A 17,696-nucleotide genomic window follows, 5' to 3' on the forward strand; every position below is an offset into this window, starting at 1 on the left:
TATTAGTAAATAATAAGGTAATAAAACTAATCTTTGGAAGCACATCCCGTCGTTATCGGGCGCGGTGTCAGAGTGCAAATTATCGAGAGCAGTCGCTTGCCCGACGTCGCGCCGGACCCACGTCCCTCATGGCGTCCCTCAAGATTATTGCGCTGTCCGCGTTCTGCTTCCAGCTGGCGCTTCTCTCGGAACGTAAGTCTGCACCTGTTGTTTTTATAATAATACTATATCTCAACGCCTTTTGTGTCGAGAGGTAAAAATAAGCCGCTGTCGCACTGGGGCCTTATTCTGTATGTCACTGTAAACGCGTAACGTGACCATGTTGTGTTATCATCGTGAAATTTGCGTGAAATGGTATTCTGTATGCCAATTTCTATTGTCTTTAACCTGACGCGGTGCGTTACGTGCTTGTTACGTTCTGTCAAAATAACGTGTGGCATAGAGAATAAGGCCCCTGATTTGTTGTATTTGTTGGGTGTCAAATAATGTTGATTAAAGGTTGGTGATAAAAGGTTTTCGTTAGACCTTGGTGTATTATAAAACAACGCAAAATGTTATTTTTTTCTGCAGCAAGGTACGATGTGTCAGCAGTGGCATGTTGCGGTCTGCAGGATTTCATGTCCACTGTTATTACTGGACATTATATTAAGATAAATCATACAATACAATTTCTGTAGGTCACACAAACCTGTTGACAGATCACACATACTTTGCTTATTGTCGTGTTTTTTTTATCATATTAATTAGGCACCTATAGGCACTAGTTTCTAACAGCTTCTACATAATATTGTGTTTCTTATAAAGCGAGATGCTGTGTAATCCAAGGTCTGCGTCGCTGACTAGTAGATTAGTGAGATGCGTAAACTTGTAAGATATGTGCAGCGCCGTGCGTGATGGAGCTGGAGTGCGCGGAGTGCGTGCCGGAGAACATGCCGGTGGTGACGTCGCACCGCGCGGCCAACGGGTCGGTGCGCGCGCGCGCGGGCGAGGAAGCTCGCGCTGGCGTGCGCGGGCGGCAAGTTCTCGCCTACCCGCTGCACGAGTCGCTGCGCGCCGTGTGCGAGGCGGGCCGCTACCGCGTGGCGCTCGACCGCAAGCTGCGGCACCTGCTCGAGCTCGGCTGCCAGGAGAGCGTGTTCGAGGACGTGCTGCACCAGGTAACACACCACAACTGACTGCGTGCTTATCATCAATATCACAGGCATTTATATTGCAATACCGTTGTTTTACTTACATTATGAAGGTATCTAGTTAAAAGAACTAAAATTACTTTATTTTAAATTATAAAACATGTATTAATCCCGTTTGTAAAATCTTAACAAAATTATTTTACATCATGAAAGCCTTAGAAGACACAATATTATCAAAATCTTATTTCTTATATTTTATCAATACTTCAGTTCGATCCACTAAGAATGCCTTAACTAAGATAGCCTCTAATGAACATGTTTATCTCAGGTAGACCGATGTGGAGCTCCGTATCAGGGGCGAGCGTACCAGATGCGGGAGCCGATCACGGGCACGGTGCGGCACCTGGCGACCGTCTGCTACGACGAAGACCGCGCCGTGGCCATCAGGATGCACGTCACCAACGCTGCCAGGAACCACCTACAACTGCCGCCGCACGAGGACCACACCGCGCCGCTCAGCCTCCTTGGAAACTTCAACCACATGTTCGACGCGAAAACCCGCCATGACGCAGAGAAACTGTATTCAGATGACGCGAGAATGAACCGGCGGCTTCACGAGTTGTTCAAGCACGATAAATACTCGTTCGCCGCACAGAAACTCACGTCAGCCAACCTGCTCAGCAAACACTACTTCGAAGATCAGAACATGCGCGTGACCGACTTCGTGTCAAACAAAGTGGCGGTGTGGGAGTCGGTGGCGGAGGGCAACCTGCGGCACCTGCAGCGGGACGTGGCCAAGCTGCTGGAGATGGCGCGGCCGCACGAGGAGCTGGAGGTGTACGCGGGCACGCACGGCGTGCTGTCGCTGCGCACGGGCCACGCGCGGGCGGAGGTGTTCCTGCGCGCGGCGCGGCGCTTCCCCGTGCCGCGGTTCGTGTGGACGGCGGTGGTGGCGCGGGCGCGGCGCGCGGGCGTGGCGCTGGTGCTGCTCAACGACCCGTTCGTGGCGGTGAGCGAGGTGCGCGCGGCGGTGTTCTGCGACAGCGCGTGCGGCGGCGTGGCGTGGCTGCACGAGCTGCGCCGCCACCGCAACTACGAGTGCCCGCTGCAGGGCCTCGTGTTCTGCTGCCATCTGCACAACTTCACCAGCGTCGTGTCCGAGATGCCGCTCGACGAAGTGCAGGTCGACGCCGGGGTCGCCGGCATGCTCAATAATAACCTCTTTGTTTAGAACTATTTTACTAAAATACGGACTCCTTATCGGGTTCACCTATTAAAATATCAATGTCGCGAAAGAAATGTCGTTATCGCAAGCTTTTTCTGTTCAAGAAAATTAAGTATTGAAATACTTACAATATAATATCAACAGTTTGTTCAATAAAAGAAACAATATTATATTTTTAAAAGAACTTTATTAAAAAAAATTATAATGTATTTGAATTACCAAAACCTATTCTTCAATCCTTCTCAGCAATGGCTGTCAAATGTCTATCTATTTCGCTCTCGGGTAGCACTCTGTAAAAACAAACTCTAGTTGGAATATAATATATAATATACACATCCTTAAATATTATAAAACAAAGTCCCCACCGCGCCTGTCTGTTTAAACGCTATTAACTCAAAAATTCCGAACGCATTTTGATGAAATTTGGTATGACGGAGATCTTGGGAAGGGGATAGGCTACCTTAAATATGCCAGAAAAACTCCTTCACGCGCATAAAAGTTTACAAGTATAACCTTTTTTATAGTATTCGAACATATAAGTGGAACATTAAAACACAAAAAAAACAACTGCACTCAATATAAATTGCTACAATAAAGTATGGATAATGATACCTGAACTGTGGGTTGTCCTTGGTGACAATGCCCACTTCAATCTCAGCGGACTTGAAGTCGACGGAGAGCACCTGCGAGAGGCAGCAGATGGCGAGCTGTACAGCCTCGTCGGCGGAGAGGTCGGCGCGCTTCTTCAACTTCTTTTCGAGATAGGCGCTGGCATCCGTGGCCTTCGCGCCGGCCGCCACCGCCTTGTATGAGCAGTAATAGCCTGACGGATCCGTCTTGTACACGGCTGGCCCGGTCTCCTCGTCGTACGCGATCAGCATCATGCTGCAGCCCAGCGGACGCATCTCCGCGTTCTGCGTGTACACCTGTAGAGTTCCGATGAAAACATTACCTTTTATTAGTAAAATAAGAATGAAATAATTTTAAAATAAAACACATGGAAACCAGAACACACCTGCGAGATATCGGCAATGCGGCGACATAAGATGTGCACGGGTATCTCGCACCCATACTTGTATTGCCAGTTAGCCGCTTCGTAGCGTGCTCGCTGCACCTGCGACCGACTGTCCGCTGCAAACAGTTCATTTATACTCTTAACATTTTTAATCTAATCTTGTTCAAGTGATGTTATGAGGTATCTGTTCTCCAGGATGTGTGCTTGCTACATTGTAATGCTTACCGATCATGCCAGTCATTACACAGCCAATGTTGTTTGTAAGGTGGAACAGATGTGTGACAGAGGCGGGATCGAGCAATCGGTCGGGCACCTTGCGCTGCGCCGCAACCACAGCCGCGTCCGTGCCACGCAGCGCCACCGATGTGAGCCCGCCTTGGTTTATTGCCTTCAAGGCATATTCTACAGAACACAATAATATTATAATGCCTGTTTGCTAATGATCTGAGGCCCAAAGACTGGAATAGTATAATATATCAAATAGTTCAACAGTGGTTATAGTCCATTTGTTATAATAGAATGATGAGCCTAGGTTCTCCTTGAACCTAGCCAGGTTAGAAACATGACTACATGGACAGATGGGTGTGTGTGTGGCTACATCCTCAACCAATAAAGTTGCATAAAATCATAAAAAAAATAAAAACATTAATTGAAAAAATGTAGTTAGTTCTCCATACACATAACCATAACACAGGAGCTGTGTTATATTGGAAATACAAAATGTTTTTGAAAATGTGAGGTTTTTTTGAAGTAAGCACAGCAACTGTTCAATGGACTTGGTACAACATTTGTCAAGCACATAGACCATGTTTTAAAACATATAGTTTTAATGTTGGTAATTTACTTCCATGGGAATAATTTGATCTTTTAATGTAAATGGTGCTGGCGTCATTTAGATTGTTCCAGTGGTTTACGAGTTTTTATAGCAGGACAAGTGCTTCTATACTACCTACCTAGTATTTAAAATGTGAATGTTTGTAAAGATTTTGAATGTTTTGTTAGAGGCAAATGCAAAAACGCTTAAATAGATTTGGATAAGGTTTGGTTCACAGATAGACCAAGTCTAGAATTAACACAGGCTGCTATCTATCCTAGAAAACTGCACAGTGGAACTTTAATACTAGGAAAGGTATCAAGCAAGGGTGGCCACGAAAACATCTACCAATAAGCTAAGCGGCAAGATTCGCAAACATAGCCTATACTTGCATGACTACACACTTTTATACTTCTATGAAGTTACTCTATATATTGAGAAATTGAAAGTGTTATTCAAGTTGATTACTAATAATGTTTACTCTGAGTGATATTAAATTAAGTTACATATAAAATACAGTGTAATTAGTATCTAAGAATCTTTTAATTTTATTTCATACCGTTGGTTGCCAACTGCACTGAGTCGAAACTCGAAACTTTAAAATTACTCACCGACTTGGTATAGTCTGCCCTCAGGGGAGAATATAGTAATATGCCTATCAAATCCAGCGCTGCTTTCCCGTGCCATTATTATATTTTTTAAGTTAAAAAACTAAAACACAATGCGAATCCTCCACAAGTTTGACAATTTGACAGCCGCAAATGTATATTGTCATAGACAAGAAATATTTCAATTTTCAAATCTCATCAGCGCGTTTTCATTTGCTAATAATATTATGGTGTTTTTTTTTATAATTTCGATTAGATGTTAATGTTTTTTTTATTTATAAACATGCTAATATTCACATTATATAAAATTTCTCGACATATTCTTATCGTTAAGTGGTTTATAACAACAATACATACTGAAATATTATTTTTATTATACTTTATTATTTAAGTGGCATATGCTTTAAGGCGATTCATTTTACCTTTTAATTGGCTTTATTAAGTCTAGTTAGTGATTAGTTCTCGCAGTTGAAAGAAAAACGTAAAAATAATTAATAATCATGGATATTTCGGCCTTTAAAATTTAATTACGAAATTTAATATGACGAAATTTTAAAGGCCGAAATATCCATGATTATTAATTATTTTTACGTTTTTTTTTCAACTGCGAGAACTAATCACTAACTAGACGTGAATTTAAATTCTTTACTTGCCAATACTTGTTTAGTTACCCAGATTAAAGGTGAAACAAAATGTATGAAAATGGACCTTGAGGTATCGCCTTACCCCCTTATTCATAAACGTTTTTTATCTAAGGACGGAGTAAAGCTGTGATAACAAGCCTGTTTCTCAGTGCCCAACGGCACTAAAAAATGGACATAGGGCCGTTGTGATTGGTTATTATTGTTGTATTTCAATATTAGCCAATCACAACGACCCTACGTCTACGCACTGCGAAGACTGCCATGCCGTCAGCACTGTGAAACAGACTTGTTATCACAGCCTTACTCGATCGTTCGATAAAAAACGTCTATGAATAAGGGGGTTAATGTATAACATTCTTCTCTTATACTGAGGCATAATAAGTATTTTTAACCATAGTTTTAAATCTTGTACTACAATAGGTAACTAGAACAGACTTTAATCTTGCATAGATTTGTCTATGGTTTGTAAGACTCATGACCTGGCAGCATGGCCTTAAACCTTAGCACGTTTCCAACGGCAAAAATTTAAAAAATCTATGCTTTGAAGTTGACTTTTGTTATCATTTTGTCTATGATCAGTTGTTGATAGGGAGGCGCGGGTGAAGGTTGTGCAATTTTGAATTTGAGTTCGGTTTATTTTATGATCTCGTTTGTTTCAACCCTTTTAATTTTGAAATAAACCATTAGTATTTTGCTAATTAATTGCCAATAGCAAGAAGTCTGTTTAGTTGTAATTAGATAGCGCCAAATTTTTTGTTATCAACATGCAAGAAACCGTTACAAACACCAGCGAAAGAAAATCATTGTTTTCGTCGTTCCTCGAGGTCCTGGAGGCTCGAGAGAAACAGGCACAGGTCGACAGACAACTCCAGGAGGAGAAGTATCTCAGGAGAACACAGAGGATATACGATTTCCATGGTAAATACAACTCTAAAATGCCGCCAATTTTTTTCGAAATGTTCAACGTTTTTTTATTTTTTTATACTTTGCAGACTATTTATCGTACTTGATACTATTGGTGAAAAATCTTTTATAGTCAGAATACATATTTCCTACTCTATAAGTTATAATTGAAAATATTCCCTATTTATTTATTTTACTCATTTTTTAAAAAACAACTTGTTTAAACTCGCTAAATTTTATTGAATGAGACACCTATTACCCGTTATTTGATTATCTACTTCCTGAATATACACTTTGTATAAGTAATTTAAATATATCCACAAAAAAATATACCAATTTAAAGATCATAATAATCCAAATTGAATCTGGTGACAATATTATATGGATAATATATTCATCTTTGTTGGTATTTTAGTAGAAGATTTAAAAATACTTTCCTGTTAATAAAACAGCCATAACAAGAGCTTTGCACTGGAAACAATTTTAGCCTCTACAGATTTAGTGTAGTTTTCAACTGTCTCCCCAGATTGTCCAAGTTTCATCACCAATACCATTTTTACCAGTGTAGTAAAACCTATATTGAAGCAACAATTTTTTTTTGGCCCAATAGCTTGGATACTTCACGGCCAGTCTTTTTTAATTTCATAAATCACGAATTAAAGTAATTTAGAAAAATATTCCCCACAAAATTTTTGATCTTCACACTTGAGCAAAGACCTTGCTATAACATGTACCTATGGTTTTTTATTCCCCTATTCTAATTGATATTCCATTATTGTATAAATATATGTAATAAAAAACTAACAACTTCAGGTATAAAAAATGTCTAAAGTACAAGTTTACTGTTTTTTTATCTGGCTAATTTTATTTTAAAGCAATAGTTCTGACGGCATAGAATTGTTCTGAAACAAAAAAAATATATATTTTTTTTATTTGAAAAGAATTATGTTATTACATTGTCTGCAGTAAGTTTTATAAACTATATTTGTTGAAAATTCATCAAATCACAGCAAAAACAATATTAATAATGTTGTTTTGTAAAGTTCAAGCACATTTTATTGTTTCTCAATTATCTTATTTAGTAACATTTATCAGTACTATATATCATAATAATATTGATAGTATTATAATATCACTAACAAAGCACTTGAATGGAGCTTGTTTATCTGTCATTAAAAAGATAATTACACATTGTTTTTACAAATTCAAAACACCCAAATAAGATTACATTGTTAGACATAAACAATGGAGATTAATAATGGTGATTAAGGCTAATAGAACTTAACATGTTGGTACTTGCCCCCTCCCAACTGCACCGTCAAGAGAAGGGTATTGAAATGATATATTTGGCACAATTGGCCATTATTACTTATAACATGTCTGAGGACATTCGATGCCTGGGATGAAGTGCATCAATTGTGTACTTTTAATTATTAAAGATTTATTTTATCTATCCAAAAACATGTCCAAGGGAAACAATGACTTAACTGCAAGTTGCATTATTTAAGTATATTTTGTCATTGACAAAAGCAATGTTTTTGCATGATTTTCTCACAGAATTAATTTATATTACTTATTTCTTGTTAACACAATCTGCATAATATTAAGTTCTTTTTCAGGATGCCTTTTTTTTAATGACCAAACTCTGTGTAGATTAAACATAAGAGGCAACTACTTATGTTACTACTCAAGCACACCACAGTAACCACGATTTTACTTGTGATACATATTTCAATTTCTTTGCTCCTGGAATATTTTGTCTCTCCTGGAATTAAAATCCTTGTAAACAAGTTTTTGCATGTTCACAAGCAATTTTGATTAACACAATATGTATTTAGGAAGCTAACCCCCGAACTAGTGTTTTGGGCGCCCACACAGTACTGTTGCAATACTGCTTCGTTATTTTGTAGCGCTGATGTATGGTGCAGTAAGATGTATCGGCTTGTCAGCTAGGGAAGAGCAATTGTTAAGAGTAATCGGGGGTTTTGTGCAGAACGTCAGCGGCGTGAGGCGGTGGAACTGCGGCGCTGCCTAGACTACGTGTCGCAGCACGCGCACGTGCTGGAGACGAGTCCTGCGCGGCGCGGGCGCGGGGACTAGCGACGTGCCGCTCAGCGCCTCGCTCGTGCGCCAGGCGGCCGCGCTGCAGCGCTGCATGGCGCAGTGCGTCGCCAACGCATCGCGCATCAGGCATCTCCTCGCCGCCACGCATCGCCCGCAGATGGACACCATGCTCGCCAAGATGGTGAGTACATACACTATAGCTCATAGCACATGAGTAGGCGTATTAAGTACCAAAAATGTATACCTACTTCCATGTTCATAATGAAGGTTCAGTTAATCTCGTGCTTTAGAAATGTATGTAAATATGTACCAATTTGTAGGTAAGTAGGTACTTGGCATTCATGCAAATGGTCCTGTGACATATCTCGAAAAGAAAACGATAATGGTTTACAAAACGAAATATATATAATAACAGGCGTTTGAGTTCCACATCTTCGTCATAGATACCAAATACTCATCAACGTAAGTACGTACGTAAGGACTTGGAGATCCCGGCTGTACTGTGAGTGTTATGAAATCATACTATCGCGTGAAATCCGAGCACTTTACGCAGCTCGTAAATCATCGCTAGCACACGCGGTGACGCGACACAGTGCAGCGCCGCGTCGCGTGTCCGAGTGTACGCACGCCGCGCTCCACGGCCCGAGCTTACAAGTTCCAGTTCAACCCCCTGAATCATGTTATACAACGCGCTGTTCCATCCCGTCGTTGTTTATTGATTGTTTCTTTATGAAAGGATGTCGAGGGCGAGTAGTTTTAGACCAGATTTTCTTGATATCCGCAAATGTTATGAGAAATCCCACAAAATAAACACGTGTGTCTATGTTTATACATCGTATTCAAAGGTTTTGTCTAGTAATACATTTATCATACAAACCAACGAATCGTACCAGCGACCTTTCTTTCACGGCCGGTTCATTGTCCGCCGCGCCGCGAAGGTAGCCATTGTAAAGTATTAATTAGCAAGTCGTGAATGTATTTAATCCAGTTGCCAAATGTGGTGTAGTGATTTATGACTTGTACTGGTCGTGTGCTGACCGTATGCGATGTCTGACGGAACAGTTGAAGGCGAAAGTGTCGGCCGATACGTTTTATGGAGCGGAAACTGAAAGAGTTCTCGCAGCCAAAAGATACGCACCGATCGATCACGCACATTTCATACTTCACACCACCGACCACACGTTAAAAATACATATTATAATTAGAATGTTTTATGAAGAGGCAACCATTTACTTATCTATATATATATTTATCTATATATATATATATATATATATATATATAAAAATGAATCCCTATTTCCCTTGGTCACGCCATCACACGTGAACGGCTGGACCGATCACTATTTTTTTTGTTGTTGTGTTTGTTATGGTCAGGAGAAGGTTTTTATGAAAGCAAAAAATTCCGAGGAAAAATAGAAAATTTAAGAAAACTTAACGAAAATATTAATTTTATATAACTGTCAATTGTTTGAAATAACTGTCAGCGATTGACAGAATGCGCGTTGCAAATTCATCGTTAAGACGGGACAACGTCTGTCGGGTCAACTAGTCAACAATAAATAATCAATTCTTTAACTGATTCATGTTATAATATTTTTTTATTGTGTGGAATAATTTGAGAGTATAGATTCTAGATATGATCGGTACCTACGCATTAAAACGTTGATATTTAAACACACCATCATAATAAAAAATACATAACATTCATAATATGATTACAACTCATACAATTTGTGCTGAAACATTCACGAGGTCAATAATGTATGCTGACTATAAGCGTGTGTCCGGAAATCCCGCGTGTTGTCAACAACACGTGCACTAACTGTAAGGTTGGATGCGTGGACGTGTAACACGCGCTAATGAGAGACCGCAGCCGATCCCGCACCGCCCCGGACGAACCTGCGTCAATCGTACTCACAAATTGAGTTACCGTGTGCTCAGTAGTGTGCCCAGCTCACAGCTGACCGCGCTTTGTTCCCGTGAGCTACTTTATTAGCTCGCTTGTTGTGCCTAGGGCTTGTTTACCACACGCGCCACGTGCTCTGTTTCAGCGTAAATCCTGTTACTCATACTGCATCGGAGCTTCGGGGAAATTTGCATTTACGGCAAAACTCATTTAACTGATAAATGCGGTGAATTTGCTAATTTCGCGTTAAATGTTTGCATATCTCCTTATTTGATATTTCGTGGAAAACTAATATAATTGCACATCCATAATATACTTCGCGTCAGTATCCTTGATTACAGAACTTATTCTCGTCCTGTTATCAATTAAATTAGCCAGTTCCCATAAAACACGTCAATTCCAATTTCGGGCAACTCATTCGAAGCATTAAAAATAAAAACCTTTACTATTAAATCCAGCCACGATTAAACTGTGGGCAGGTATTTTAGTAGGTTTAATAATATGATAACGGATAAGGTATTAATAGTAGGTATGCAAATATCATTATTGACACAGTTGAATCGTATGAGTATTTTACCTGGGTTAATATTGCGGCTCTGATGTACTGTCTATGTTTACTTATTCGTCAATTTCTTCTAGAAGATTAGATTCCTTGTAATTGATCAATCCCTCGCAAAATCAATAAATGGATCACTGGACGGGTTTGAATATTTTCAATCATATACAAATAATGAATATTAGGATTATTTTCATCACTTATATTGGGAAACTGTTTTCAGTTGCTAATAGTTTGCACTTTTAATAGTTGTTTAGTAATTTCGTGAAATATAATATCTTACATGGGTGTTTATAATAAGTCCTTTTTATGAGAATGAGAGACGGTTAAGTCTTAAATACGCATCGGTTGTGTGCGTGAATATTGTTGTGAATGCATTGCATTGAGCGTGGCAAAGCGCCCGCAGCCGCATCACGTCACACCGCTACACCGCCAGCCGCCACAGGCACCGTCTCCCGGCCTTTGTCTCCGCACAATCATGTGAAATTCATTCGCCGCTGTGTGCATTGCAATTAACGCGGTCTCACTGAGCAGCGAGCACTCCGACGTGTGTCGTCATCGCATTTTATTTAGTTGTTTCACACGCATGTCGTTGCATATAGAGTCTAGACACTTTATGAAATATAGTGGGAATTGGGACATATACTTGTGACATTAAATTTCGAGGCGAGTCTCATAGCAAGCGCCATACTAGGGCACAACGCTCGTCACTCTATAACATTGCTAGTAGGTTTCAAAATTTCGATTGATTTCACCGATTGAAATGTTTATTCGTAAAAGCTCCAAGAAAGCTTAGTCAGAAACTAGTAAGGTCGGGACTGTGGGAAGTTAAATACACCTTAAATACTGTATCAAAGAAGTTGAAGCAAGGCTAGCACAGATGAGTATGAATTTTAAAGAAGTTGATGTCCAAAAGCTGTAAGAGCGCCCGCCGCACCGCCTTTTGAATAATAAAAGTCGACGAGGCGACAGAACGGCGGTGCTTCGTGCATGCTTGATGAGGTACTCACTGAAGGTCTCATCTTTAACTAGATATCTTTGATGCCTTCGTTGGTCTCATGATAGTAAGCTGGGAATATTTTCCATATAGAGCTTGCAAATGTTGTGCAAGGTTTTAGAAAATACGGTTGAATTGGCCGTGGTCATCGAAACCAAAGAACGAATTAAATATAACGGCTTGAGAAAAAAATAATTTGGAAGCTAGCCTGATATCATTCTGTTAGCCGGTCGTAAACCTGAGCGAGCTTGATATTTAAAAAAAAAACAAGTATGTCCATTGATACCCCTTTAGCGAAGAAGGAGGAGGATGATGGTTTGATGTCTTCCATTGGAGTCAGCATTGTTAGTTTCATCTGAAATCTTATTCTAGTTCCATGCCAAGCAACATATTTGTCAACATTTCAAAACCTTTTCTATGACGAAGTCAGAAAGTTTAAAACCCAACGTCGGCATTTAAATACGTCAAAGAGATAATTACGATAAATTCCATTGTCATTGTTCGGAGTCATTAATCACACGAAAGACAATTTAAACCCCACGTTGACCCAATTCGACAGCAATCAGACAGGCGAGGGTCGCGCGCGGATATTGTGATAGCTGATAAGATACGCCGATAACGCAATCAATCGAACGCGTGCTACACTTGCACAATAAAACTAGTCTTAACACAGATAGACACGTGGATTTAATACCCGTTAGGTGCTGTGTGAGCTCTGGTATGGAGGATGATAGCTCTCAAGCTGTAGCAATGCTAGGTCTTCGGCAGACATCTTCATGGTTAAGGTCGTGTTAGTGAATAGCAAGTATGTACGGAAAAGACCATCTGAGCAGGTACCAGCGATGTCTCTTACTGTCGCTTAGCTAAAGTCTAGGACAGGACTAACCCCCTTATTCATAGACGTTTTTATCGAACGATCGAGTAAGGCTGTGATAACAAGTCTGTTTCTCAGTGCTGACAGCATGGCAGTCTTCGCAGTGCGTAGACGTAGGGCCGTTGGGATTGGCTAATATTGAAATACAACAATAATAACCAATCACAACGGCTCCTATATTCTTAATTCTCAGTGCCGTTGGGCACTGAGAAACAGGCTTGTTATCACAGCTTTACTCCGTCCTTAGATAAAAAACGTTTATGAATAAGGGGGTAAGTGTTAGAAGAACATTGTTGTACCTTTTTGCTGGACATGGTTAAATTTAAAATTTAACTGATGTTTGGTAGTGCGTTGTTTCGTAGTGCCGTACTTAAGTATAAATTCTTTCTTAATCTTTATCGGTTTTATTATAGACAAGTATAGCGGTATAATCTCGGAATCAATGTATATGTAATATTGAGTTTATAAATCGGGTTCATTGTAGTCGTTAAACGCAATAAACTTCAGTAGATTTAACCCACATACGTCATACGTGTCGCGACGCGTCAACCCGCTTTCTGTCGGGTTACATATTACCTTTAGTGTTTAAGTTTTGTGCGTTAATATTCCAATGTTACCTCTCGACTAATGTTGAGTTTGGTTAACTCAAAACTATAATGTTTGAACATGCTCTTAGTGGCAAAGCAAATAATGAAGAATGTATGGCATATTGACTTTAATTTTGCTATATACACTACAAACATATACTATGGATTCTTTTTTTAAACCAGAATCGTCTAATTGCCTCACGGTGGCAAGTCAAGTGGCCGTGTGCATTGTATTCGGAAATAATGTACGGATTGGTGCAACACATTGTATTCAAACGTCTTGCAGCGATTATGCGATAGGAAGGCGAACCACAATCGGCACAACAGGACCATCTCCTTGTATTGTCCCATCAGTGCGCTATATTGTCAGCGTAGCGAGGCGGTCACATGCGAGCGTGCTTAGCTATGATTGCGGCTTGTGGCAGCCGACGCGTGGATATCTGTTGGCAATATTAGTTGTGTATACGATTAGGAATTACGCTGATTTTCGACTTTAGATTTATTTCGAGAGTCTACTGAAGTTGCAACGAATTAGAGAGACTATACGTTTTATGGCAAGCAGGGACTTAGTTGATGCACGCTCGATGCGTGAAGCTTATCGTCCAAAGTTATATTGGCTATTTGATTCCCGTGTTGAAAAAAATACTTTTATGCATTTCAGTATAAGAAAATTTACACACTATGTGGTCTAGTAAAAAATATTGTTTGCTATACATACTTTAGAGGAGACACTAGCTGTATAGGTAATCTATACAGGTACAATGAGTTAAAATATGACTACGTATAAGGAAAGGTCAATATTTTAACTCATTATAATGTAATTGTTGATTATAATTTGGGTTTGCTTCTCACGCTGTTTCCATGATAAATGAAAATGACCGCACTAAAAGGTTGTTGATGTTATTCTGAATTACTTGTCATACAACGTATTGTATGTCATTTATAAAAACAAATAATAACCTTATATGTAATACCAAACGAAGAAACGAATTTCCGTTGGGAAATAACAATATCTTCTTAGTTCTCGTACGTCGTCGCTTGGATTCTTCCATATTAGTGTGGAATTTTCGTAATCTATCCTGTCCTGAGTTTATTGCTTGGAATTAAGCGAACGTCCGTAGATCGGAAATATCTGGTGTAGTCAGTTCAGTTTATAATATCCGGTGTAACCGCGGTGTAACGGCCCTCGATATCAAAACATTTAAATATTAATACTACATGCAGTGGACAAGCAACTTATTATAAATCTTCTATATATTATGTTGATGCTACTCTCGGGTCGCGAATATTCACAGGGTACACGCTTCCGAGGTCGCTGCTTCATTTTATGTACGTTCATTTTTAGGTTTCCATGAGTGATTTTATTATGTACTTAAATAAAAAATATACTTATTACGAAGACTAACGTCTCTTTTCAATAAACTCAATCTTTGTCTTCGATCCTATCCCGAGAAAATTAAAATTGGAATGGTTACTTTTAAGACCCGTATAAATATCTCTAAGAGCCGTATTTCAATGTAGTCGGAGCGCCGCGTGGAGGCAGGGGTGCCTACAGTTTTTAATTGTAGTGACCTTCTAAATCGCGTGTGTTTATTTTGGTCGCGTTACGAGACGTTTACATGTAAACCAACTGAAATATTATAGCAATTTAACGCATAATAATATCGATGTAGGATACAAATTTAAAAAACATAGAATAATCAAGTTGTTTACCGGGTTTTATTTAAAAGTATTTCATATTCATTTAATAAGTAGAGGTGAATCTAAATTAATGGGACACCTAGAGGCAGCTGAGATTACTTCCGATTAATAATATAACTTGAGATCCCGTCGCCATATTGGGCGTTAATTTGAATCTTTTTTAGATAATAAAATGATTTGTTAGTCTCGGAAATCGCTCATTTTAATTTCCTGATTTGTGATTAAGTTAGTAACGTCTATACGTACTTAGGTATAGTAACTGGCTTTATAACTAAATACTATAATGTAGATAATCTGAGTGCATGAAAACACTGGTATAATATGTAAGGTTTTGCTCTCCAGTGTCCAGATTTCAGCAGACATTATACTTTGCCTCGGTCAGGTCACCTAGACCTCAATTTGAAAGGCTATTATTCGGTAGCGTGAACACAATAGTTTTAAAGCTCGCGCATTGTTTTTAATTGTTACTCATCCATTAAAATATTTGTTGAGGTGTTTAGTTTGGAAGCAAAATCCAGTATCTACTTACAGCACGATTTTTTAAAATTTGTATTTGTTAATTAACTAAACTCGCCGAAGGATTCACGTAAGACGACTATGGTAGGCCATGTTTATCATCTCATTCAGTTTCATCACAATATAATATGCTTCGAGAAAAAATACCAACACTTGTTTCGTTAAATCATATGTAAGTGAAAACTAGGGTATAATATGGAGATCAATCCGCCCTCAAATCGCTACGACACAGAAGTGCCTCAGTGAATCAATATGTTTCGTATCACATTGGTCTCATAGTACCGTGTCTAGCTAATTACGAACTCCAGGAAGTTACATGTAAGACGGATAACGTGATTATAATTGTTTTAAAAATATTACCACATAATGAGTAATATTAGTCTGTAGGATATAATTATCGTACCGGTAGTGGTGCGCATGCGCTTTTTGCACATAACACACAATATTCTGGTGTTGGCATTCAGCGAGAAACTGAAAAATTGCTTCCGCAACCGACTCAAGGGCCCTCGCAATTACCCACGGCGCACAAAAACATGGACATTATCTCTTTGTGCGAGTGACGAGCGCCCACGCCACGCCACGCCACACACAGTACACGCTACATACATAATACTTATCTAATGACAGCAGGGGCTCGCGTAGGACAGCGCTCGTCCTTTGTGTAACTATTTGCCGCATCATTTTTCATGTTTTTATATGTGCTAACAACAAACGACTGGCCTCCTAATTGTAAGGGCATAACATTGTTAACAACACATGGAATGCTAAAGACGTCCTTTCGGCCGAAATTTAAGCAAAGGAATAGGGACTGTAGAGAGACGAGACTCACGGCTATGTCTCCAAGGGTAGACAGAAGCGTATTTGGTGCATGGGAGTTATTACGTTTCCCTTATATTCGGTGTCCGCACGATTTCATCATAGAAAATGGCCATCCTGTTTCATTCATTCTGATTAATATATTTTCGTGAAATTATATATTATTTCCGTAATATTAATGGGGCCATATAATGTATCAGTGTTTGAAGTCGCTGGTGCTGCGGTCATCCGCCGACTGATGCGACACGTTCGCCGACATCAGTTCCGCAACAGCCCGCCATAACTCGTCACTTTATAAGTGTGTTTTATGTTTCCTCCGCGTCTCCCGCTCTTAATCAAATCACACGACAAGATAAATTCGTTATTTTTACGACATCAGGATATTACATGTTGCAATATGAAATTAATCTGATTTCTACGAAGATTTTCCGTAAATTCATCTGTGTACGGATTTAAGCTTCTTTGATGCAAGCGCGGCTTAGCACTAATAACCAGTCTGAAAATGAACTGCTTAAATACTAGTTTTGTTCGGGTCGGTAGCTTAAAAAATACGCCAAAATTTTTAATCTTAAAGGTCGACCACACAGCATAACGCTGGCATTGTGGGAGTTCACTCGGATGAAATAATAATACTACAGTACCTCAGAAATAGTAGATTATTTCCGCGGGCGGCTCACCCCGCCGGGTTACGTTTCATACGTTTCAGTTGTTTTTTCATAATCTCCGTTGGGTCGCTCTCGGAGCGCACCTGCTCCGCTATATTATTTTGGGAACAATCGATACCAGGACGACATTTGGATCCTCCGAGAAACCATTTGTATTTGAATGTATAGAGTTTCTTGTTATTGTGCACTGTTAGTTAATTTCTTGCATTGTTATTCTTGTTTCATTCACGTAATTGTATTGTAATGACTGCGACGAGTAGTTACTCCTATAATGGGAAACGTTCAAGACCATGTGAAGTTAAATCCAATCAGACATTACGCAAAGTCGTGAAGTTTCGCTTTCTCTCAGTTTATAGTTTGAATGTAAAAAATTGTCTGGTTATTATCCCGTGTGTCGCGAAAGCGTTACGGCAACAACTCGCAGGAAGCGTGATGTGGAGAAAGCCGCGCTCGAGCGATAACCCGCGCCACGTAAACGCTCCCATTAGCCCTCGCGGCACTCGCAGCCGCGCGGAAGGAAACCGAACCGGTGTGCTAATCACTGAATCGGTTATTAGCAGTGGGTTCCTATGTGTACTCGTACGCTGTACGAGATTCTACGTGTCCTTGATACTTAGGCGTGTAACCATTATGACAAATCCAAGTCCCAAGTAGAGTTATAAAGAACAAACAA

At 39.7% G+C, this 17,696-nt stretch overlaps 2 protein-coding genes across 2 annotated transcripts; one reads left to right on the forward strand and one right to left on the reverse strand.

Moving 5' to 3' along the window:
• Window positions 1–57: 57 nt before the first annotated feature.
• LOC119189383 lies at window positions 58–2,536 on the forward strand. Its single transcript, XM_037438822.1, has 3 exons — window positions 58–192; window positions 883–1,157; window positions 1,459–2,536. Exons 1-3 carry the CDS (start codon window positions 129–131, stop codon window positions 2,359–2,361), a joined length of 1,242 nt encoding a protein of 413 aa, XP_037294719.1. The 5' UTR covers window positions 58–128; the 3' UTR covers window positions 2,362–2,536.
• Window positions 2,523–4,979, reverse strand: LOC119189384 (proteasome subunit alpha type-6-like). Its single transcript, XM_037438824.1, has 5 exons — window positions 4,796–4,979; window positions 3,596–3,772; window positions 3,371–3,486; window positions 2,968–3,281; window positions 2,523–2,645 (listed from the first exon to the last, which is right to left on the reverse strand). The coding sequence occupies exons 1-5, from the start codon at window positions 4,869–4,871 to the stop codon at window positions 2,588–2,590; spliced, it is 741 nt and encodes a 246-aa protein (XP_037294721.1). The 5' UTR covers window positions 4,872–4,979; the 3' UTR covers window positions 2,523–2,587.
• Between the last annotated feature and the right edge of the window lie 12,717 nt (window positions 4,980–17,696).

Source organism: Manduca sexta, chromosome 15, assembly GCF_014839805.1.
Source record: "Manduca sexta isolate Smith_Timp_Sample1 chromosome 15, JHU_Msex_v1.0, whole genome shotgun sequence".
In the NCBI taxonomy this organism is placed as follows: domain Eukaryota; kingdom Metazoa; phylum Arthropoda; class Insecta; order Lepidoptera; family Sphingidae; genus Manduca; species Manduca sexta.

Excerpts from the sequence above, each read along its gene's own strand:
- LOC119189383 (XM_037438822.1), top strand. The coding sequence starts at position 129 with ATGGCGTCCCTCAAGATTATTGCGCTGTCCGCGTTCTGCTTCCAGCTG. Across the intron at positions 193-882 it reads GCTGGCGCTTCTCTCGGAAC|CGCCGTGCGTGATGGAGCTG; the intron begins GTAAGTCTGCAC and ends AGATATGTGCAG. Across the intron at positions 1,158-1,458 it reads TCGAGGACGTGCTGCACCAG|GTAGACCGATGTGGAGCTCC; the intron begins GTAACACACCAC and ends TGTTTATCTCAG.
- LOC119189384 (XM_037438824.1), bottom strand. The coding sequence starts at position 4,871 with ATGGCACGGGAAAGCAGCGCTGGATTTGATAGGCATATTACTATATTC. Across the intron at positions 3,487-3,595 it reads TGTAATGACTGGCATGATCG|CGGACAGTCGGTCGCAGGTG; the intron begins GTAAGCATTACA and ends AACTGTTTGCAG. Across the intron at positions 3,282-3,370 it reads GCATTGCCGATATCTCGCAG|GTGTACACGCAGAACGCGGA; the intron begins GTGTGTTCTGGT and ends GGAACTCTACAG.